Source organism: Crocodylus siamensis, chromosome 2 (genome assembly GCF_052110815.1).
Source record: "Crocodylus siamensis isolate JL-2025a chromosome 2, ASM5211081v1, whole genome shotgun sequence".
Lineage (NCBI taxonomy): Eukaryota > Metazoa > Chordata > Crocodylia > Crocodylidae > Crocodylus > Crocodylus siamensis.
In genome coordinates, this window is record NC_143396.1 from 174,052,982 (window position 1) to 174,078,363 (window position 25,382).

The 25,382-nt window shown below is 41.8% G+C and overlaps 2 protein-coding genes across 10 annotated transcripts in view; one reads left to right on the plus strand and one right to left on the minus strand.

Moving 5' to 3' along the window:
* Nucleotides 1-677, plus strand: part of LOC149871352 (solute carrier family 9 member C1-like) — a 200,449-nt gene extending 199,772 nt beyond the window's left edge. The window contains exon 24 of the mRNA XM_090034612.1: nt 441-677. Coding sequence (XP_089890738.1) covers nt 441-617 — 177 coding nt within the window. The 3' untranslated portion in view covers nt 618-677. The remainder of the gene's footprint in view (nt 1-440) is intronic.
* A 12,009-nt stretch (nt 678-12,686) lies between these two features.
* The window catches only part of PPP6R3 (protein phosphatase 6 regulatory subunit 3), a 105,918-nt gene continuing 93,222 nt past the window's right edge, over nt 12,687-25,382 (minus strand). For all 9 annotated transcript variants that reach the window (XM_090032353.1, XM_090032352.1, XM_090032351.1 and 6 more), the window contains 2 exons: nt 18,229-18,351; nt 12,687-13,213 (listed from right to left, as the gene is read on the minus strand). In XM_090032353.1, coding sequence (XP_089888479.1) covers nt 13,162-13,213; nt 18,229-18,351 — 175 coding nt within the window. In that variant the 3' untranslated portion in view covers nt 12,687-13,161. The remainder of the gene's footprint in view (nt 13,214-18,228; nt 18,352-25,382) is intronic.

The following is a 25,382-nucleotide window of genomic DNA, read 5'->3' on the forward strand; positions in this document are numbered from 1 at the left end:
CCAAGGCCAGCAGCACTGGCCTCAGCTCCCCTACCCCATTCCCTGCTAGAGGCGGAATGGCGGCAGCATGGAGTGTTAGGGGGCGACACTCCATCCCAGTGCCCCCTTCCCCCTGTCATTCTTGACTGGCAGTTCGCTAGTGGGAATATAAAACTGGAACTATCACACAGACCCCAGAGAGAAATGTGTGGCTACTTTAGATAATACTTATGTTGAATCACCTCACCTATAAAAATGAGCCAGGTAATCTGAAGAGTAAGCAACTACACAGACCTGATGAGTGCAAAACGCATGCCAAAATGCACTAGAAGTAGTACGTACCAAGAAAAGCACGAGGACAGGCTGCCATAAGACAGAAGTGTGGTACGTGAAGTAGGCTGTATAGAAACACTATAGTGATGGGCTATAACAGCTTTTGGCTTTGGCAAAATTTTGTTTAGGTACAAGGCACAGCTGCAGTAACAAAACTTCTAGTTGTTCGGACTACTGCCAGTGTGAAGAAGAGGAGCAGAAGAAGTAGTAGCATCTGCCAGTATCATTCATATATTCGTAGACGGGGTGAGGAAAAAAATTTCACATTCATGGAATTATTCAAATATATGGAATTCAGCACTTAATCATTAATAACAATTTTAGATAGTGTAGGAATTGAGAATAGAATATAGTCCAAAACAAAACTGTTTGAGTATTAGCCAGAGAGAAAAGTATTAAAATTACGTATACTTAAACTCCCTCTCTTCCTACATGCTTAAGCCAGACAAAATACTGGACTCAACATAAACTTAGTGATATTTTAATGCACGTATCAGTCTCTTCTGCCTGCCAGCTGCCTTTTCCCTATTCCATTCCTGCTATTTATTGTGTGACCTGTATTCTGGCAATGCCTAACCTTTCAGTGTATGTCTTTGTAATCTTTAATCAGTTTTAAAAAAATCTCATCTTCCCTTTCTAAAAAGAATGAGAAAAATTCAGTGATGAACATCCATAAATTACACATGCCTTTACAACAGGTTTTAACCCTAAGCCTTCAACACTACAGTAGATACGACCACTTGAGTTTAAGGACTAAATGCATTAACTAATAACATCCAGTGTTATCTTCTGAGAAGCAGCCACTAGCAGAATAAGCATGAAAACCAAAGAACAGTATGTTATATATGCAGTAAGTAGTTCTATGTTTTCAGTGGTAAAGCCACAATGTTCTGAAATCCAACGTGACTATGTGGCGGAGGTGTTTGTCTGCCATTTTGAAGATCAGGGTTCTACATACAGCTCTCATCCTTCAGTGGGGCATAAGACATTTGCCAAAGGTGTATCTTCACCTCTGTGTGAAATAAAGATGCCAGACATTGGTGCATGCAGCGTGTAATAAAGCACTGAAGCTTTTGGCAGGACACACAAGTGAAAACAGTACTATGCAAACCACATGTGAAAGTAGGAATTTATTTTAGTTAAAATCTGGTTGAATTCAACAAAACTGAAGCCAACACAGTCTCCCCCTAATTCTAGGACTGTCCATACCCCTTGTTAAATTCTACACTTGTTGTTAATACCATAGAGGTGATAATGCTTTTAACTTAAAAAGCATAGGACAACTTTTTATAATGGAAACAAGGATTATTACCCTTCCCTTCTACAGCAAAAAGAAAATTTTAGGCTAAATGAATTCAAGTGGTTAAGCTTTTAGTAAAATATAGCTAATAACGTATTTCCTTGCATCTATAGCTACTGTTGGAAGTAGTATAAAAACAGACAACGAACAGCAGATTCCAGACGACTCAGAATCAGTAAGTTTAACATCTAAGGCTATCTAGCAACAAGACGCTTTCAATTTATGCACATTGCCCCACAGTAATGGGGAACAGCATTAAAGTTCCAGGAAGCACTAAATGCTTAGGAAACTCCATCTGGTACAAAATGTTACAGCAGAGAGCTTCAGCATCTTAGCTCTCCTCTACTGTCTATACTGCTATTTGAATAAAATTCCTAGGCCTATCTCCAAGATGCTCTCTGCCTTGAGCCAAAAAAGGCTGTCTGATGGTTTCATAGTAGCTAGGGTCAAGAGGGACCTGAACAGATCATTTAGCCTGACCCCCTGCCACAGGCAGGAATGAATGCTGGGTTCACAAGACCCCAGACAGGTGATCCTCCAACCTCCTCTTGAATTTGCCCAAGGTAGGGGTGAGGACCACTTCCCTGGGAAGTTGGTTTCAGATTTTGGCCACCTAACTGTAAAATATTGCCTTCTGATCTGTAACCTAAACCTATTCTCCATCAGCTTACCACTGTTCCTTGTCACCCCAGGTGGTGCTGGGAAGAAAAGGGCTCTACCTATTTGCTGTTGATCTCCCCTGATGAGTTTGTAGGCAGCCACCAGGTCCCCCCTCAGCCTCCTCTTGCTGAAGCTGAACAGGTTCAGGTCCCTCACCTCTCAGGGAGTATCACCTCTCTGGACCGGCTTGAAATGCATCTTTGGATGCATGACAAGGTATGGCTGGCTTTGCTGGCTGCAGTCTGGCATTGGTGGCTTATGTTCATGTTGGAGTCAATAATGACTCCAAGATCCCTTTCTCCCTCTGTGCTTTCAAGAGGGGAACTCCTCAGCCTGTATGTATTGCCCCCTTAAGGTATGACCATTCCTCATGGACTCCCATCTCCTCTACATTCATGGTACTTGCAAGATGAAGATCGGGGTTGACCACAATTCTCCTCCAACAAAATGGAGCACTACAACAAGAGCAGAGTTTGTGTGTAGGGGTGACAACCAATTTGAGGCCAGTCCAAAACTGTGAAACTAACTTTACAGGGAACCAGGGATCAAAGATCATTGTCTTCAACTTCAAGTCCCAGGTTTGTTTCTTCAACCTTGTGTTCTCTAACAGCGTACACAAAAACAAAATATATTATTTATATAGGAGCTTTTTAAAATTTTATTTCCTGCACAAAGCAATGGTTTTAGAATTGCAACGAAGTACATTTAGATTAGCTATCAGAAGCACTTTCTTATTGTTAGAACAGTAAGGCAGTAGAATAGGCTGCCTAGAAAAACAGTGCATTTCCTTTATTGGAGGTTTTCTAAAGCAGGTTGGATAAGCATTGGACAAGAAAGCTTTAGAAGTAGCACTCTGTATTTTTTCAGAAGGTTGAACCAGACCAACTCTTAATATCCCCTTTCACCATACAAATTCAATGACTGCAAATACTCCAAAGGGGAAGATAAGAAAACAAAAAAACAAACAAAAACATGTGACATGTTAAACACGTTGCTTAGTACACTACTGGAAGTTACATATACCGCAAGGAGGAGCACAAAGTAAGAAATATTTAGAACACATCAACAAAAGATAGGCAATATTCAAAACATGCAAGTAACTGATTTGGTTTCAAAGCTGGAGTAGCCAAAAATCCTGGTGAACGCGCTACCACTGGAAATAACTGGAGAGTTAACTGCAGAATCATGCAGACTACAACATAACTGTGGTGATTGGATTGTGATTTTTTAAAAGGTTTTTCAAAATCAAAAATAAAATTTAAGCTTGCCAAAAATGTTTGAACAACACTCATTTGCTGTGCACCTGTTCACTGATTCTTTTCTGACTTCTGGGTCTAGAAGTGCATAACTACTGACAATGTCCCCCCTTCTGAGTACTGAGAGCTTTTCGGTATATTTCATCAGGGTGAAAATCAACCATGAAGAGCCAAGTAGCTCATGCAAGACAGTTCGTGAGATTATTAATATGGACATGCACTAGCTATGTTCAGTGTTGCATCATCTGGTCACAATACCCTGGTCCCAGTAAGTCTTTAGAGTGAACAGCAGTCTATTCAAGGAAGTCCTACCAAGTTATATGGGAAGTTTGAAAGGTCTGAACTGACTATTAGGTTCATCCGGTCTATCTACAAACCATGATTTGCACTGTGTTTGTTGATTGTTCAGTCATGTTCTCTCATGATAACACGTAGTGAAACAAAGCATCAATGAGAACCTTCAAAGAAAAGGAACTCTGGCAAATCAGAAAGAGATTTCTGGCGGCTAGCTTTTCTCCTTGCGAAACTCATGCCCATTCTCTGTATAGCAGAATTACATTCTCTTCCTTTTTTGATGAAAAGGAGACAAAATTTCCATTTGCTTTACCAGAGGTGTCCTTGTCCTTCAAAAAAATTGAAAACTGAGATGGTGAATGCACTCAAAGCAGTTCTAAGACTAGGGGATGAGATCTCATATTGACAACTAAGTCTCCACTACCATGGAGTAACGGTGTAATAAGGATCTTTCTGTGGGCTAAACTGCCATTTATTAGATTACCTTCAAAATGATAAATTTCTTTAGCTCAGAGGAAGGGCACATGATGCCTGAAAGCTTACCTAACAGCTCTCCCAACTATACAGTTGGAATAATAAAAGGCATCAGAAAATCCTCACCTCTTGTTTAGCTCTTGAAGAAGGAAAGGGTTCTGTATGCATGTATTTCCAGATCCTGTGGAAACTTCCAGGTCTGTCCAAAGATGGCCTCTGGAATTTAAAGATAGTACTTGTGATTTAAGTTAGAGTCACAATCCCCAAAATGATCTGAAATGTTATCTAAACATCCTAACCTGTTCTCAAGTCCTACGAATTATACGTAAGTGTGAACCAAAGCCATAGTTGAAGTCCTTAGTACAGCCATAGCTGATCTTTTCATTTTCAGACCCTGGAAGAGAATTCAAATTGGCCCAGCACAAGTGGACACCAAACATCAAGTACCCCCATTTTAGACAAAAGTTCTCTAGAGCTTCTGCACATGCCCAGAAATTATGCAGGTAGATCACCCGGGTACAGCAAGGTGGCAAACTTCCAGTTAAACAACAATGCAATATAGAGTTGTGCTGACAGGCACCTAAAATCCTCTGGGAGGTTACAATCATTGCTGCCAGGGTTATAAGAATCGACTAACATAAGCAGTCCTGGCAGCAGAGTGGGACCAAAGACTCCCTCATCCTCAGGAATTACTGTCGAGTCCTATTCCCCTTGCTTCTTTTCTTTCCAACCTCACAAATCTTGCAATCTTGGCTGCCCACATGGAGGGGTGGAGGGGACCTTGCCCCTAGCCTTGTGGTTAAATCACTTCCATCAGAAGTGAGAAATGTTGGTTTGGAATTCAGGCTGGGCCTTAAAAGCCAGGTCAGTGATTTACTGGGGAAATATTTTTAACTCCAGGCTATCAGGAAAAAGGCAGACACCTCACATTCAAGAGTGAATGAATGAGGGGGCAGAGTACTGTTCTTCAAAATACTATAAGTGTTATGGTTCAGGGAGGAGTCTTTCCCCAAGTAATCTGTATCCTGACATGAGAGCAACAAACCCTCTGTAGCTCTGAATCAGATTCCTAAACCCTAAATCCCTACCTCCAGGGTGTGTGTCCTCATGGGTAGTAGGCATCTCCTTGCTAAGTGATTAGATAAGTGTGTCAAACATACAGCCCATAAACTGGATTTGGCTCACGGGGCTCCTAGAAGGGTCAGGAATTTAGTCATAGGGCCCTGCACCAAAATCTGACACGCAGTCCTGTTGGGGGTATGTTTCAGTACCCGTGTTAAGCAACAGCTGTGCTAACTGCTATGGCTCCCTGATGCCCCCCACCCCGCCACAAGGTCTGGATCAAGTCAGTGAAAAGTTGCACAGCCTATATGTGGCCCACAAGGTTGGACACCCCTGGACTAGATTATATAGACTGCCCTTGAAAGAAGCTTGGACCTCTGCAGTAAAGGAAGCTGTTGAATTGGAGCACTCTACTTAAGGCAAAGTACCAACACTTTAAGCACTGCAACATGTAAACGGAGGTAATTTGGAGGCTGATTAGCAACTGCCCCTTAACTGCTAACATTATTCATCTTCCCGTGAGTATGGATCATACAACAGGGGAAAGGGGGGCTTGAACTTTTAAGTCCTGCAATTCTGTTTCCCTGGCAGTAAAGAGTTTTGTTGATGCAGTGTTTCTACACTTGCACAGTCCAAGCTAGGCAGCAAGCATAACTGGAACTCAAAGACAGTCCCAAAACAATCTTGAATACAATTCCTTGATTACTTTTGTTGGGATACACTTAAGTGCCCTTCCACAGATGGGTTAGAGCCTGACCATCTCCTTATGGGCTTTACAACTATGACTTAAAGTCACAATAGAGGAATTCTGAATCTGTGCTAGTATTATATTAGGGCAATTCAGTTACTGGTGAGTAAATGCTTTTCTCCTTACTATCAAGTCAACAATTTTTACATAACTAAAGCAAATTCAAAACTACTTCACAATACGGTTATAGTCACCAAGCACACTGTGACAACTTGAAGAAAGAACTCTCTTCACGAGCACAGGAAAATTTGAGGCTTTTCCATTTATTGGCCAGATTTAAAGAGAAAAAGTTACTTGATTCAGATTAGAAACATAACAGTATTCTGGTTAATAGCTTTCTGAATGTACTTTAAATTGTACTTGTTTTACCAAACAGATAAGATAAGTGGTTTCCAGGAGGCAGGGAGGTAAGAGTGCTGGGTACTAGACTGCCTAGTGAATTGGGTTTCTTAAGAACTGGGAGGGAAGGAGGGCAGTGTTTTATTTGGGGCCTTTAGATTGGTACTGTTTAATTATTTTGGACAGCACCAAAAGGTACAGGTTGAAGCATTACTTAAAAGTTATATTTGGTCCAAGCTGTAGTAAGATGCCTCATTCATATCAAATAAGTAGGAAGTAACAAAAAATACATTTTTAACATTTAATTATTCTTCTCAAAACAGGAAGGTTCAACAAATCGGGTACAGTCCTCGATTGCCGTCTCAATTTTGTAAAGGCTGACAGACGTCCTCCTGGTCACAGCCAACTGATGCAAGACAAACCCAACAGGAAGGCCATGAAGGAAATAGGTTGCAAATATACAAATGTTCATACCCTAAAACAAAAAACAGAAGCTGATTTTGTAGAATTGATTTCCATATTGTATTGTGAAATCCAGTATGTTCCGGTTGATGTGCAAAACTATTGATGTTCTACACAACCTCGGAGAATGTATTTCTCTTTAGTTAGTAGCAGATAAAGTTGAAACATCAGTATTTGTTTCTCCTTTTTCACCCCTACTTCCTGTATAACTTTGAAAAGGTTTATTATGTGTTTATCTGTTTGATCTTTACAATGCAATAAAACCTACAAGATAATTTTAAATCTCAATAAATACATTTTTAGAACCTCTGCTTCATTTACATGAAGCGCTTTCAGCTCCTTTTTTTTAGTCCCCAAACTCACACTATACCTTAAAGCTGTAAGTAAATTAGTTACAGTACTGGTTCCCTACAAAACAGCATTTTCTATAGCAATTAAAATTGCCTGGATCAAGCTAATTATCTTGCATAAAAATGCTGATCGGTTCAAGTAGCATAAAATGATTGAATGCATATACATTTGGGTTAATCAAACTGCAAACTGAAAAGCACAAATAATAAGTTTACTTCAACTCTTAAAAACAAGGAACAAAAAAACTCCAGATGATCTGAAGCATCAGTACATAACTGTGACCTCCACAAGAGTCTTCCATTTCATGTGTGCAAGAATGTTCACTTATGCAAACCATCCCTGTACAAATCACAGAGGATTTGCAAGCTGCTGTGGGAAGACTAAAATGAGACAGCACCCGTCCCACTAGCTGTGCATTTATTTAGGCCAATATAAACAGAAACCTGTCACAACATATCATAAGCCTGGCAACCAAATCTTTGGTGCCATGCATCTGACTGAGAAGCACATTTCATCCATAAGGACATGGATGTGTTTAAGATTTATAACATTTTTTGCACCGTTAAAAGACAGCACTCAAAGTAGATGGGACAATCTGCACAGTCCTCAATTTCTCTACAACAAGGCTTCAGTGTTAGCCTAACTGGTCTCTTTGTAATCCTTATAAAAGATTAACAGTTTCCTCTGACTTCCAGAACTACAAACAGATTTGAGATGTTCCATCAGTATCACAGTTTTCACAGATACCAATAAAACCTTTTAACCTCCATCTATTTAAAGCTTCTTCCCATTGGGACTCGACTCCTTTGAAGGTACAGTGAAGGACAAACTCATGACTAGTGTCATGAACAAGGGAAAACAAAGAAAAGGGGGAAGCAACATATATCTGCAGTTTTACTTTTCTTCTCAGGTTGAGAATTACCCTCCATCACAGATCTGGGCATTCTAAAGAGAATAGTTTCTCTGGGCCTTTTTTCAAAGTTGGTCTTTGACAATGCATCATCATCTCCACTGAGAAGTGTCAAATACTTGGTCAAAGATCCTAGTAGTGAGACCCTAACTACCTATTAAGCATCTAAGTAGTACTTTAGCATCCAAGTGTGAACCTATGCCATCTTGATGGAGTCCCAGCAAGGCTAGGACACTGCTTTTTATGACTTAAGACTTGAGGCCAAGATGAAGGCCCACCACAAAAAATAATCTTTCAGGGACTCAGCAAGATGGAGCAGGATCACATTTGAAAACAATTACAAAGAAAAGTGGTTCCAAGTGTTCAATTTCTTTTTTTGTTGAGCATTTGTCTTCTTTTTTTGGTTCCAATTATTCTACTCCTGTAACAATTAACTAGCATTCACTGCCGACTCAGAGGATGCCTTCTATGCAGTAGAACTGTCAGGGGTTCCTCATGCTGCAGGTGTACAGGAAGGGCAAAAGGTGATGGACCATTAACAGCTAGGTTGCCATGCTGCTAGAGGAATCAGGAAGGGAGAAACCATGTCTCTTTTTCAGTACTTGCAACATCCAGCGAAGGAAGATAGGGGAAACTTCTAGCTACGTTCTGGGGTTCCCAGGGAGCCACATCATGAGTCAGGGAAGCAAATTAAAAGTATATGTTGTAAGTGAAGCCAATACGCTGCCCTATCACAAAACATCTGTCTGCAGAAGCCCCACTTCTGCAACAGAACGAGGATTTTCCTTACCTCCCACTTGGCCTGTGCACCTCTTGTTCTGACCCATGATCACTACTGGCTTGATGCAGAGCCACCCAGGAAGATGTCGCACCGTATTTTATCCTTTTTTTTTTTTTTAGAAAGGCTCCTGGAAACATTCTGACCAGATAAAATAGAAGCGTCCTTTTTATACATAAGAGAAAGGGGGAGCTTTGTTCCGAGCGCAGTCGCCACACTTTGCAATATGCTTTCTACTTTTTTTTTTTTTTTTTTTTTACACAGGCTTGTGCATCTAAGCACAGGGATACTATGAAAGCTCTTAAAAGATAGGAAAAAGATTTATAAAGGAGGCACGGGATTCCCCACTTTTTTGTATTGTTGAGGCAGCGTAAAATTTTAGAGATGGTAAGACGACTAATTTCCAGCAATTAACAGTTGCAACTCTTACATGGTGAAGAGAGAATGAACATATGCATCTGCAATTAGGTAATCAAGATATTTTAAGAATAATTTGTAATTTAAGGTTCCTGAAGTCCTTAAGCATGGGTTTAGTCCTACTAAAATTGGGACATAAGACTCAAACCTTTTAACCAGCTAAAACAGGGAATGTTTTGTTGTCCTGCCCTTTCCCCAAAATTTCAGGCAGCCCTGGACTAGATATCAGAGAGACACTCAAAAGGGTCACAAGTATCCAGCATGAATAAAAAAAATCCTAATCTTTTATTAACAATACCCTGGGCTTCTTCATACATGTCTTTTCTTTATGCTTTTCCCCCTATGCTCAGAAAAGAATGAGATGGAAGGAGGAAGGAAAACAGCATATTACTGTCTTCTGAAAAGGCTGCTGGTAATCTGAAAAAAGAAATAAGGCAAATTATTACATTTTAAAACTCAAACAGGACTTTTTTGACCATTGTATAACTAACTTAGAAAGCCATTTAGAAATACTAGCAAAGAGGAAAGAATGAGACACAGTGTTCCTTATACAGCTGTCTGTATTTTATCTGTTCACATGACATAAGAGAAACAGTGCACCAATACTGTTTTGAAGTAGACTGGAACTCGCCCATGTAGAATGTTAAGCAAATTTAATGAAAACATTTTCCTCTGCTTCACCATGTCCCTATAAGGTTTTCTTCTCACCAGTATTTCACTATTAGTTCACTATAGTGAACTAATGAATGGGGGATAGATCACTCTAGGTATATCCAGTTCAGTGGGTAAACTACCCATCTAAACCATCCACCACTGCCAGAGCCAGGATACAGGGCTAGATAGGACCATTAGTCTGACTCAGTATGGCATTGATGTTCTTATGTTTACTGTAGTGGTTAGCCTGGAAAGAGATAATAATGAAAGAAGAAAACCTCCTTCCTATCAAAAGCATGTTCACCAAGGCAGACAAGAATGGAAAGTGACTGAACATTTTCTTCCTGTCAAAGAAAATGAAAGAGTTGTTTGTTAAAAGACCTGCATTTGGAGATCTTGTTTTGAAAGGATGCAGCACGTAACTATAGTTTATGGCTGTGAAAATGTATCCAGATATATCAGTAAAAATGAGAGGGATTAATCTCTTTTGTTGGGTCAGAAGAGAAAGACAAAAGGTTCAGTCTGAGTCAGCCTTTAATATTAGTGGATATGGTTGCTGTCCTCAGTTATATACTATGGTAGAACTTCAATCTCTCACACAGAATCCCCCATGGCAGTACCAGAAAGTCAGAGTACTATGAAATGACAATGAACTTCTCCATCTAAAAAGTGGCTGAAAAAGCTGTAGGAAGGCAAAGGTTCTATTTAAAAACACTTTCAAAGTTTAGTCCTTCACTTGACCTCACTGAAAACAATAGACACACAAGGAGGTATATATTTACATATTTTACTTGGATTAAAAAAGCAAATTTTCAATCAACGTCTCAACTAATAAAGACAGAGCCCATTTCTATCAAACACCCTTCAATCTTGCTGAACTCCAGGTAAGAAATAAAAAGAAAATGCCTCTGGAAGCTGAACATGATCTAGGTTTCATATATTTTGTAGTTTCTGTAACTTTCCATATTGCAAATTAAGGATTCCTGGTTCAGGTAATATACAATTAAGAATTAGCATGTTTTAGAGTTTTTGAGAAAGATAAATGCTTATCAGATCTACACAATAATCCCTGCGAGTACCCAACCACACCTTGCTACCATCTTCTTTCTGCTGGTCTTCAAGCAGCCACATAACATATTTGTCTTCGTTTACAAGGGAAGAGAAGGCCACTTCAAGAGACTAAGGGGCATTACTTCACTTAAATACATCATGCTTACTGTGCAGCCTCATGCCACTCCCATGAAGCCAGAGATATTTTAGGTTTCACAAGAACTGGTTCAGTAATAAGTCACACACACAAAAAGAATGTCAGTCAACTTTTCCCCACCATCCCGAAGTAGGCACATTAAAGATACTCAAGCTATTGTCTAAAATGTTCAGCTGCACTCACCTGGAAACAAGTCCCAATATAAGTAGGATTACTGTGCCTTACAAAAAAGGGTTTAAAAGAAACCAAGTACTGATATGAATTCCTGCCTCGTATACACACAGACAAGTACAGCCACTGTTGCCCTTCTGTCTGCAAATGACTACAGGTTGTGTTCCCATTTTTATTGAGCTGATGAATTAATTTCTCAGTTTGCCCTTGGAAGTCTCTCTATCAAGAAATACTAGCACTGCATTGCTTGAAATGCAAGACAGGAAGAAATAAGGGAAATAACATTATACATTTGCTTTTTTTTTTTTATTTCTGTATGCAATGTAATGTTTAGGCACGTTGCTTGGGACACTTTCTAAAATAAATCATTGGCCATTGTTTAGAGTATCCTTTTGGCTTTAAATACTGGTCAGGAAAACAAAATGATGTAAAAATAAATGAATAACTATTACAGAAATAAAAATGGATTGCATCTAAAAGTGCAAGAGGTGAAATACTTTAACCCTTTCACCAGACAATGTGGCAATATACAGTATATTGCTTCTGTTTGTTTGAGAAGGCTGTTGGAATTTTATACTGACATAGAAAATTATAAATTACACGGAATTAGTTTCCATAATCACTATATATATATACACAAACCAGCTGAGAAAAAAAAACTGGTTTAGAACATACAAATGAAAGCCTCACACAGATCAATACAGTGAAAGTAACAATTAACATGCTCAGGTGCCAAATTGATTTGTATTTAAAAAAACTATATTTTTAAAATGCGTGTACTGTAATTAAATTAGCAGCACAGGCATTTCATTTTGTTAACTTGTCTAACAGGATTACGGCATTTAAATAGACAGATTGTTCTTAAAAGTTCAACTGAATGAAGCTTGGTGTTAAAATAAATCTTGGTGAATGGGTTAAAAGGCAGGTGAACCACTTAAAAAAAACCACAACAAGCCATGTGCACTTCAAATATTCTAGTGTTTCACCTGTAAGGTATTGTTTCAAGCAAACAAGACTTAACAGAACATATGGCTTTACAGTAACATCAATTTTGTCAACTAAGTTGTAGCAATAAATACTTAAAATCTCTACCAATAGACTTACATTTTTGATCTGTTTTAAACAATACAGAAAACAATTACCAATTAAAAAACCTGTTGTAAAATGTAGAACACCAAAAATTCTTATTTAAATCACTTTTGTAAGCTAGAACAACCAAAATAACATTTATAGGGCATTTCAGTTCTACAATTCTTCGCCAACCTGGAAGAAACATGAATTCAGATTTTAATTTTTACTTTTTTTTTTTTCTTTCTTTTTTTTTTTTTTTTTACAAGGTGAAAAATGTATGAAAACTGCTAAATACTTTGGTCACACTAATTGTCAAATAGTTATGTCTCAAATACATTAGATTTGTGTATTCACTTTTTTATAAAACTATTCTTACAGCCATTTTAACTATAGTATCACTACTATCATTACTTGGGTGGCAAGATCTTATTTCACAAACCACCCATTATTAGAACAATACAATATAAACATACGCAAAAATTATTGGTATTTTCTCAATGTGCAATATTTTTTACACTTATGAATTTCTGTACAATGTCTTAAAATCTAGAATATAAACGTTGCTGGTCCTGATCCCTTGCGAAATTAGTGCAGCAGTGACTGGCTTCAACAGGCTCTAGATGAAATCCTCAAGAAACATTAAAATCCTTGGATATCAGTTCATATTCTTCAACCAACAGAGTAGACATCACATATCATACAGGGCCATTAACAGATGCCTCTCCTAAAAGGGTGTGTTGATCAGTCCTAGGAAGTCAAAAGGAGGATGTAAGTGTATATGAAACCAAAGCACTCTTAGAATAATCATCATAATCAAGTCTGGGTAAAAAGCATAAAAAATGAGCAACCAAAATCTTGTCAAGAGAGAAGTGATTCTGAGCTGGAGTCACAAAAAGAACTATTTTATTGCCTAAGCCAACTTCCTACTTCCATCACCTTACTGATCCCACTATTCACCCCTGTTGCCTAATTACATACAGCACATTAATGAGGAAGGCAAATGAAATATGTGCAGATAGCCAGCTGTGTTTGATCTTTAAGAAAATAAAAACTGACTTGAGTCACTGAAAGTACGTATATGCTGACACCCTAGCGATGGTAGGCACAGGATGTTCAAAGAAACTAGACAGTGAGAAGACATGCAAAAGTTTTAAACCCAACAGTGCTCTGGTGCCTACTCTGATCTATGAACTGCTGCTTCAGGAGCATCAGGAATTCACTCAAGTCCTCTAGTGTGGAAAAACCAGGAACAATGGAGGGGGACAAACCTGCAGAAGTGAGAAGCGAAGAATGGAATCAATATGCACCTCACTATGGCAAGAAGAGGGTCAAAGGTAAAATGCACTGTTCTCTTCCTGATAACTTGGACGATACAGAGGAGGGAAAAAGAATCAGCTCCATTCACATGGTTCCAAGCAGACTGACCAAACGTCTCAACTGAACGGCATGCACTTACAAAGCCCAATAAAAAACACCCAGCCACAAGCTAATCTGAAGGATTCAAGGGAGTGGGATGCCATTTTGTACTGCACACAAAGGAAGTTGCCCATGATTCTTGCTCTCTGCTGGCATATCGTCACAGAGAAACCACACTCCTGGGTCTGTACTCAACATGTACATAACCAGCAGGAGCCCCCTAGTTAAACTTTTGGATGCTAATCACTAAAAACATTTTTAAATATACAGCTACATTAGAAACAGCTGGCACAAGACAAAAATGATAAATGTTTTCAAAAAAAAGAAATCCGAGGAGTAAAGAGAAATGGGTGGGCTACGATTGTTTGACAGTTGTCGCAGCTCCAACACTGACAGGAGAAAAGAAACCACTCAGAGCCACCCTTGGACTCCTAGCAAAAACCACTCCTCCTTATTGGCTGGGGGCCAAAGACCTACCTAGGGGACTTCCACCAGTCAGATCTGTATGGAGCCCCAAAAGTGACCACTGATCTATTGGGATGGTTCTAGTAAACTTGTCTTGGGATCTGCGGTAACAGTGACATGGAGATAAAGTATTTTAAAATGAACTTCCCCATATTTAAAATGCGTTACTTGGGGCCAAAAGGAATCAGTGACAAACAAGGAGTCCTCAATTTATCAGTTAATGTTTTATTCAGAACAATGTAGAGAACTGTTGGCCATGAGAGCCCTCTGCTGGTTTAAAACTGCAATTTGGATCTGACCAGCTCTAGAACATGTTTAAAAACAATGCATTGTTGCAGCATTTGGAGCTATCACATTTACCTTTCTAAATTTTATCATATGAAAGTCAAAAATGTTAAGCCTATTAAGAGTTGAGTGTTTTTTCCCCAGCTGGAGCGTAGTTTTATTTAGGCTTTGAACATTTAAGAACGCAAAAAAAAAAAATCTCAATTTGGTAAAAGTGGTATCTGGAAGTGAAAGAAAAGGAGACTATGAAAGAGTGGATTACAGTGTTTCCTGACAACTGAAAGGTCAATTTTTTTATTTATTTTTTTTTAATATACAATTTTTCCACTTACATACCTAAAATGGTGGACGTGTGTTGATATCTAAATTGCAGAATATTAGAATTTACAGATAAAAGCAGTATCAACAAAAAAAGATCAGACTTATTAACAGCGCATTCAACATGCAAAATACAGAAGCTAGCTACAGGAACTAGAACCCATCACCTGCTAAAAAGGCAAGCATGATCATACTACAAAGCCTACAAGTGCATCTATACATGCAATGAGTGTGAAGCAATGAACTCCAGCACATACTGCACCAGAGTTAATTGCTCCCAGGTGCCACATTTACACACACAGCACACTGAGCCAGGTCAGAGCAGTCCTGGCTAGCACGGAGCCCTGGGAGTCAGCCTGCCACCCCAGGGCTGCTTTGACCTGGCTCAGTGTGCTGTGGAAGGGCTGGCTGGGGCACACGAGTGCTTCAGTGCAGGTCTAGCCAGCAAGTAGCCTCCACACTGAAGCACCCTCGTGCCCTAGCCACCCCTGTCAGCATTTACACATGCATTACTTCGCACTAAGTAATGGTGCTGCAGGATAGTACTTGTATTTACAAGTACTAACTTACAGCTATGTTTATTAGTTTACTGCAGCCTAACAGGGCCACATGTATAGACATGGAAACATTACTGCAGAAGTAATTAGGCAGCTCTGCAGTAAGTGTCTTGCAGATGTGCCCTATGTGACCATTTACACACGATTCCAAAGAACAACGGGAAGGAAAAGAGCCCTTCAGCTCCGACTATTGCGTAGCAAGCAATCCTCACTGGTAGAGCATCTAAGTGTTCTGCTCCCTACCCTATGCACTGTGCCTGATCTGTTGATCTCCTTTCTGCTCCCTGACTTATCTGCCACTATACCACCTCTGTCCTTTCCCCTCTGTCATGCACTTGTGGCATGGGTGCCACAGGTTGGCTACCCCTGAACTAAAGGGGCAAGCAGAGACAGGAAGCAATAAGAAGCTGTAAACAAGAGAAACCCACCCATGCTGCCAAGTGCTTCACCTCAACAGGAAGCTTAGGCTTTCAAACTTTTACTCAGAACAAAATTACCTGCTAATCTCTATTTTTTTCCTCGATATTTGGCAGAACTTAGAACAGTTTCTTCCTTGCCAAAATCATTTGGGTACTTGGTGTTGCATGTGAGATGAGAGCAAAGGGTAATGCATCACTGACTTTATTACAGGAAACTGAAGCCATCACTGACAAACCTGTGGGTTTCCAAACCCCTGATGTACACTATTATAGCTCCATCGACACCCAGGCAGGGAGCTCTTCCTAACTTCAACTTATGGTTGAACTTTGTCAACCATAAGGAACCTAAGTTCTGTGAGTCATGCACTTCACAAACCATATATCGGATTTTCTTGGCTCATGCTGAATCGTGTAGTAACCTGTACAGCCCAGCAAAACAGATTTCAATTATGTAAGCAAGGCCAGGTGCCTAGTTTCAAATCAGATTGTGGAGTGTGCTTATTTGGATAACAGCTCTTGCCCTTCGTGACAGGAGCTAAGAGACGGTTAAACCTCGGCTGCCGTTTTTGGCCTGGTCTGACATGAAAGTTTGATGCAGAGCTGCCTTTATCTGCCTGACTGTAGGTCGGTTTTTGGGGAGGCTTTAGTAGATTTCACTGCTGGCATTTTCCATTTCCAGTTATCACTGGACTGGTGAGGGCACCATGCACCTGCACCAAGAAATAACATTGGTGAAATAAGATCAGATGCATCCTTTGAGGGAAGATGCCCTACATACAGTAGCTGACTGATCCAAATTGGTAAGTCTACGATCAAGGCAAGCTTTCTACCAATTTGCTTAGCTGCATCTTGAATCCACCTATTCCCTCCCAGAATTCTCTGTGCCACCACCAGGACACTGAGAGAAACAGAAGTCTGCCCCAAGCTGCTGATTCCTGTGATAAGCACAGTTAAAAAAGAATTCTGTCCATATCAGCATTATATTCAAGCCATTAGAATTTATACAGTTGGGAATCATCAGCATGACTAATAATCTGCAAAAATCAGCACATCCTATTTCATTTTCATGACATTCCAGCACTGCTGGACTTTACTTGACAACACTGAACTATAAGCCCTGATAAAAATGGGTTGTGCAAGATGGAACAAAGAAGCTATGAGCAAATCCACTGACATTCCTGGACCATTTTACACTTTACAGATTTGTATCAACTAAAGCAGAGAGGACTACCTTTTTGGTAAGCATGCCACAAATTAGCCCCGCACTCAAGGAAAGAGACATTCTGATTCCCGTCCCCTGCTTGATCTGCTCCCTTCCCTGTGCTCCATACCTGATCTGTTGCTCTCCTTTCTGCTCCCTGACCTATCTGTCACATGCCACTTGTGGCTTGGGTGTATCCCTGAACTAAAGGGTCAAACCAATCCTAAAAAAAAAAAAAAAATACTGCAAAACAAAATAGGGATATTTTAAACAATTCATTAAACCAACACAGATTAGCAAATGGATTTAAATATACTAGGAAGCAAATTGATGTACATAACACTGTAATAAAGAATCAAAAGCCAAAAGATAAAAATCACTTTCTTGAAAAAAACCACTTGTCTGCCAGCATTTCAAACTTCAAGGAAAAGCACAGTAGGCCAAAAGAGTAATATTCCCTATGACAAAAAGGCCAGAACAAAGCCTGTACGATACTTGAGTTCAAGTTCAGCCTGGCCCTGTAGAGGAGTGCATTTTAGCCAAAGTGATTAATTCCATTTATAAAAATAACATCTCAAAAGGAGGCTAGGTTAAATTAGATCAGATTCTTGCATTGCTGAGCATTAATCACCCTTCAATCACGTGAAAAATAAGTCAGTATTTCCCTATCCAGCTAACAGACTATATTTGAAGCTCCTCTGTCACCTTTCAAAACTGATTTATCTTTAAGTGCTTTCATACTTCAAAGATGACCTACTGCCCACAAAACAATGGAAATACCATCTTAAAAGCAAGAGCGTGTAGAGCGCACCATACATACTTCCATACAGAAGGGACTTGCAAGAAATTCTTCAGAGGACCTCCCCACCCCTGCCTCCCTCCTGCCAGTCTACAACTCAACAGCAAAAGAAAACACAACTTAAAATAATTCTTCTTTATAGAGTGCAAGATGAGTATACACAAATGAGGATTAAGCCATGAGTCTCATAAATGGAGCCTGGTACCAGATGTAGGCACCTGAATCAGTTTATCAGAAAAAAAAAGCCACCCAAACAATTGCTGGCAAGACAAAGGCTTGAAAGCAGTCTGGATTCTAGTTACCTCTGTTCTGTACTGCTGCTAGCAGGCTGCGGAGTAGCAGGATTTTCTTCTGCAGCTTCTGCATTCTCCTCCACCACGTATTTACAAGAAACATCCTGCGAGGTAGACAATTTTCCTTCCTCACTAAAAGAGAGAGAGAAAGGAGGTTACAATTTAATTTAAAATTCTGGATATGACAAACGTCATGCAACAATATTGGGAGACTGGGGAAGGGTCCAGAATTCACATGCAAATGGATTTTGACTTATGACTGAGACATGGAAATCAAGCACAGGGCTTTGGACTCTGTACAGATCCATTAATGCACCAGCATTTGATGCACTTAAAACTTGACTGGAGAAAAATGCAAGAAATACAATGATTATGCACAAGTGCAAAGAGGGAGCAAAGGATGTGCATGGTGCCTGAAGTGGTAACAATCTTTACTGTACATACCGATAGGATTTCAACACTCTGAAGCCAAAAGTATGCAAAAAACAGGAGAGAAAAGCAAAGAAGACTTTCAAAGATTCCCTTACAAACTAGCACCCTGACAGGTTTGTCCATTACAAAAGCATATTAGCAAAATCAGGCCTTTTTTTCCTTAAGACAGTCCTGAGTTATTAACTGGCAGCCGCAGACCAGATGCAGCCTGCAGCAGGTTAACTATGCAGCCCCTATCACTCCGGCTGCTGCTGCAGCAGCTGTGGTCTCAGGGCTCCCACTCCCTTGGCTTTTGCTTCTTGTTCCTGCTCCAATGGGTGGAATGGCAAAGCCTGTGCTACTGGGGGTGCCTGCAGCACGGTGCAGTGAAGAAGCTGAAGTGGGGGATGCCTCTGCACACAGTACAGGGGAAGGAGGGAGAGGGTGGTCTGGGGCCTGCAGCTTGCACTAGTGTAGTCCATGTAGCATGGGGTCTCTGGCTGCTTAAAAGACGGCCAGCTCTGAAGTAGCTTATTTATATTACATTCCACTCTTCCAAAAAGCCTCCTAACAAAGCCAGTTTTTTCACATAGAAGACAAGGCACAGGTGGCTTCTGTTACACAGTGTTACAACAGACACCTGTAATCAGACAGCATAAGACCATTCAAGTTGCTTCTTCAGATAAAGAGTGGATTAGAGTTTCAGCTAAGTTAGGGCTACACAATAATCATGCCTAGGTTAACTACTTCACATGCACGTGGGCAACCTAAACAGTGGTTGGTATGTACTTACTTGGGTTTCTAAATAACTTCTCCCCTCTCTTCTTCATCTTAATTGCAGGTGTTAACTACTTCCACCAACACCCACATGAGAGCCAACCCTCCTGAGATCAAGGTTAGGTAGCTGAAGGATGTACACAGGTGCACTCCTTACACAGACCCTCTCAAATTACAAACCTTCCACCATGATATGAGCCATCAGAAAAAGGTTTTATAGCATCTGCTCTTTCCTGGTTCTCCCCCCCACATCTCTTCCTCCACCTGTCCTCCCACCTCTCATTTTACCTGGGTGCTCCATGCTGCTTTCTTCTTGCCTTCCCTCCTCCCCAATTCTTCCTGACATCAGTAAGTAGATGCAGAGTCACAGATTCTCACAGAATCAACTTTGCACCAATAACTGACATCTCTTCCTCTACTCAATCCCAGATCTCATCCTGCCTGATGCCTAATATGATATCCAGAACATATTATTGCAATAAATGTAATAACCAATACTGAACTAAACACCTCTCTCCTCCCAGGCTTTCCATAATCCACCAGCACCATCACTGGCTACTATCTTCACCTCCATCAACTTTCAAGCCCTAAATATCCAGGCCATACCTAAACCTTGGTCCTACTTCTTTCATAATGCAACTAACTTTGAATGTTCATACATGGTAGACATGTCTACATGTACATTTACACCGGCTTAAATTTACTGTGCAGGAATAGGCCAGCACCTACACGTGCAGGCAACAGGTGGTGTGCAATGAGCTGTTTGTGCAGGCAGAGGAATGCTCTAGCCACTACACCCTACTGCTGCTGATCCTGCTGGTGCCCCAGGGGCACACCTCCACTCCTGGTTCAGGACCCTGAGTTACGATGACACAGGGGGGCAAGTTCAACCTGTCCTGCAACCTTCGCCACTGCCTGGAGGGCTGCCTGTCATAGCGTTATACAGCCCTGGCCCCGGCTGCAGAGGAGGAGATTGCAGCTGGGATCAACACGTTCCTCAGCGTGTGAGAGGCCCGTACCCACCCAAGCGCAGAGACACAGGTTGCTCAAAGTTCTGACCTGTGTACTGCCCATCTGCATGCTGTAGGGAGGACCTGAGCACCAGGGGAGTGCACATAGGCAGGGCAAGGAGGGGAGGCAGGGGCCAGGAGTGGCACTGGGAGGGCCTGCACCCCAGTGCAGGGCTTGCCACAGGTCCAGGGCTGCCAAGGATGGCCGCTTGGCATGGCGCTCCCCATCTCAGGCAGCATCCAGCTCTTCCCAGTCTCCAGAGGCTGTGGTGTGCCACCTGACCAGGAAACCCCGCCACCTCCACAGGGAGGAGCTGGTGCTGCTGATGACCAGCAGTGGTGGGGCCAGCCACACCTCGTGGGCAGCTGTGGGGCTGGGCTGAGGCCAAGGCAGCTACTGGCCAGGGCTCTCTGGGCTGCCAGTAGGCACAGCACCTGGGGAGGACTGCAGGGCCAAGCACTGAAGGCCCAAGGTCCTCTCCCCTGGTGACGGGTCACTGGAGGTGGCAGGGTAGGGTGAATGTGTGGGCTCCTGTGGTACCAAAATGCAGGACAGCTCCTGCATGAAGGGCATGGTCCTGGGGGCCCCCCTGGATCAGTGACTATGGTTGGTTACAGCCACCTACCAGGCCTCCAGGTCCTTGCCAAGCTGATCAGGAGCAGCTCTGCCTATACCTCCAGACTGGTAAGACCTTATTAATGTGGACGTTCTAGCGCTCAACCTGCGAGAGCTGCCTCAGGACTTCCTTCCTCCACAACGGTGCACACATCCTCCTGGGTTCAATTTGTGCCCCTAGGGCTGCAGATAGGCAAGCATACGTGGGCAGGGACAGGGCAGGAAACAGGGGAGGTGGATGATGTGTTGCCCTTGTGCTAGATGACTGGGCACCCGCACAGCTGGCCCTATAATGCTGACCCTAGAAGGCTGCCTGCAGCAGCACCCCAACAGGGACATGGCCAGGGAGTCTCAGTGTTGGCAGTATCTTTTTGCAGGGGGTACACTGGCACACTCAGGGGGTGCACGTGCACCCGCATGCACCCCATATGTCACCCCTGCCCAGCAGGGAAGCCTCCTGAATTACTGCATGGTAACATGCACATGTGTTACTGTGCAGTAACTAAATTGGGCGCAAGTTTGGTACCTGCCTGATGCAGGTATCAATTTTACACTCAAGCTGGCCTAAGTCACCATATTTACTGCACAGCATGGGCATTTACAGATCAACGTGTACCCATACTATGCAGTAATTTCAATTACCACACAGTAAATGCATACATGTAGATGCACCCACTGTCCATCTTGGCCCAGATTTTGTGTTTTAACTCTTGAATCCTCTTCCTCTAGGGTTCAACTGACATGCACCTCACTCTCAAGTCTGTTTTAAACGCTGATACTGAGAGTCTTCCCAACCCATTCTTCTAGCCATGTTACAACCCTCTTCCTTTTCTAGGTTTTTCTACTTTCTTCTCTTTTTTCATTGATTGAAATGCAACCTTCTGGCCCTTACAACCTTTCACAACTCAAGTCCTCCTAGGTCAGAACCATCCTTCGTTACTCTACTGTACCAGCCTCTACCAGCCACTTGTCAGTTTCTTCCATAGGCACCTTACCAGTTTCTTGCATGCTGCACTATGGTTACTCTTCTATCTAGGAAATACTTCCTCAGAGCCCATTTCTACCCTGACAGAAGTAAAGAATCATCACAGAATCACAGGATGCAAAAGGGACCATAAGGATCATTCTAGCTCAACCCCAAATACAGTGGCAGAATGTGTTATTCCCAACCCATCCTGCCTGGGGGCTCATCCATCCTCCTAATGAAAATCTTCAAATGAAGGAGATGCCAAGTTCCCCTGGTAGCTACTTCCACTGTCCTATTCTTCTTACAGTGAGGAAGTTCTTTTCCTGAGGTACAGTTTTAGCCCGCTTTCCTGGACTTTAACCCAGTGCAATAGGGATATGCCCTGCACCCTAACAAGGGAAAACAATGTTTTTCTATCTAGCAGCCTTTCAAATACTGAAAAACTAATTCCTTGCCCCACTTTATCTTCTTTTCTCCAAACTAAACACACCTATTTGTCTCAGCCTCTCCTCCTACAGGACATATTCCAAACCCTCCAGTTTTTCTACATCTTTTTAAAATGCAGTGGCCAAAACTGAATGCTGAACTCCAGCTAAAGCCTGACAAGCAGAGAACAGAGTGGGATTATCAGCCCCAACATCTGGACCCCAAGCTGTGTTTGTTTTTTTTGTGAGAGAACTGCACTGCTGACTAATATTGAGGTTGTGATCCACTACAATCTCCACAACCTTCTTGGCAGTGTTATTGTTCACCATCCTCTATTTCTGCAATTGCTTTTTCCTCCTTCTGTGTACCCCAGCAACTCTCAACCCTCAAGGTGGCAACCCCTTCCAAAACCTAAAATTTATTACATTGCTTACCTCCTTACAGAGGGGCCAGGCAGCAGCAGCAGAGGAACAGCTAGGCAGGGAGAGCTTAAGTCTGCCCTTATCTGCCTAACTCTTCACACTTCCTGTAGCACCCTTCAAAAGGATCCTGCTGCTCTGGCACACTAGTAAAGAATCACTAACATAGCACCTTACATTCATCTTCATTAAACTGAAATGTGTAGGCCACTCCTCTCATTTATCAAGGTTCTTTTCAGAGTTTAATCCTATCATCCAAAGGAGTTTGTCATATCCCTTTCCTTCCCTCCCACAGCTGTTCACTGTCTGCAAATTCGATCAATACCCTTTTTATCCCTGCATCTAAGTCATTAATTCAAATGTTCAACAACACTGGATTGAGAATAGCCCCTTGTGGAATCCTAATTGACACTACCTCCCATTCAAACACCGATCCATTAATATTTACCCTTTGCTTGTGGTTATCCAGCTAGTCATGTATCTACCTAATGGTAATTCTAATTCAGAAAGATACCACCAGAGAACAGCTGAACAGGTGCCCAGCAGGGTACTTGATATTTATCTCTGTCAAAACATTCAGATGATTGTTTTCCCCACCTTCTTCCTCCATTGCTGGTTACATCTCCTGCAAAATATTCAATTCTTTGAAGCAAGAACCATATCCACTTCTGGGCTTGTACAAGATTTAAGACTACAACTGGGCTGTGGTCTTAATTTAAATATTTACAATAAATTATAAACTGACTGCCCTGAAATAAACCAGGCTCAAATCTAATTTGCTCTAATGAGTCAGGATAAGGATGGAGAGTGATCTATGAGACCCTGTTAGTGCTTAGGATACCTAGATTCTACTGGTAGAAGGCTAAAGAAATAAAAGTATGGTAAAAATTAGTATGAAGTGCCTCACCTCAGAAAGGAACAAGCCAGGAGGACCAATGAAAACTTTTATCCTTGTTAGTACAACCATATCCCAAATTGAGTTTTCCAAAACAGTAAATGGGTTTTAATCCCACACACTGACCCTAAGAGCCTTACAGCATCCACCAAGCTCTATGCATTACTCCAAAACACCTATTCCAGGACGACAAGGAACAGAGGCATGCAGAGGCAGTTTTCAGAGAAAGAGTAGACAGATCAACACCAGCTATACTCCTTTCTAGAATGTGAGAGACAGCAAGTTAATTGCCGTCCTATTAAAAAACCATGCTCTTACCTTTCCACATTGACTTGATTTCATTCTTACAAAGTATTCCCATGCTAATAATGTAGGTGGCTATCCTTTAAAATCTGAAGTTTTGGTCTGGAGCTTAGGTCTATGTACCGTTAGCATCCGATCCCTGTCTACTCCAATGATTTGTCAGTAGGTTATATAGTCGGGGCCCTCGCCGCTTCTGCCTTCGACAGGCTCCTGCTGCTAGAAGGATGCCTGGAACCCCTCGGGAATGGGCTGGTGTGCCCCTGAGCCAGTGAGGGGAGGCAGCAGGAGGGTGGCTGGGTGTGCTGGCAGCCAGAGAAGATGGCGGGGACAGTGCACAAGGCACTGGAAGCCTGGGCAGGCTCAGGGAAGTTAGCAGCTCATCTGGTTGGCACTGTTCATCATCCCCGCCACCTTCTCCGGCTGCCAAGACATCCAGCCACCCTCCTGCCTTCTCTCCGCACTGCTCCAGGGGCAAGCCAGCCCATTCCCAGGCAGCTCCAGGTATTTGGCCAGCTGCAGGAGCCTGATGAAGGTAGAAGAGGCAAAAGGCCGGATCCTTTCTTTCTGCAGAGCCTGCCTGCCTCTCCCATGGCCAGCAAATGAGCTGACTAATGGCTGAAAAATTCCAAAATAAACTATATTGGGATGTAGTTTACTTTGCAATGATGCAAACTCATTTAAAACCCCAAAACTCACATATGTGCAGTGTGATGCCTGAAATACCGTGAAGAGGCAGATGAGTGGTGCCAGTGGTTGAATAGGTGTTGCATAAGAATTTTAAGAGTTAAAGGAAAAACTACTTGATCATAAAGTGCTGGAGAAACAGACTTCACTGTTGTATAAGAAGATTATGGAGTAACTCCTTTTGAACATAGAACAAACTACTATTATTCCTTGAAATAGACCATCTTAAAAAACAATGATCACCTAAGTACAGGGGTTAAGAGGTTTGCTCTTCTAGCCTTGGTTACTTGCTAATTCTGTAATAAGAAACCATTACTGTCAAACCTTAGAGGGCCAAAGATGATCAACAAGTTAGTGGCCTAAGCATTATGGGAACTGAAGAGAATTCCACCACAGACCGGTAGTATTTATTCAATGGAAGTTAGCAATTGCAGGAAATACAGCACTCATGTGGGGAGTTTTGTGTTCTTGAGGGGGATTTTTTCAGTTTGCAAATTAGAGCAGCTGTAGCAGGCAGAATGCGAGTCTGAAGCTGGATCGCCTACCTCCCAGGCCAGCACTGTAACCACGAGGCTAGGGCATCTGACGCATCCTCCTCCTCAGCAGTGACCAGAGTACTACAGATACTTAAAGGACTCCTGAACAAAGCAGCTCA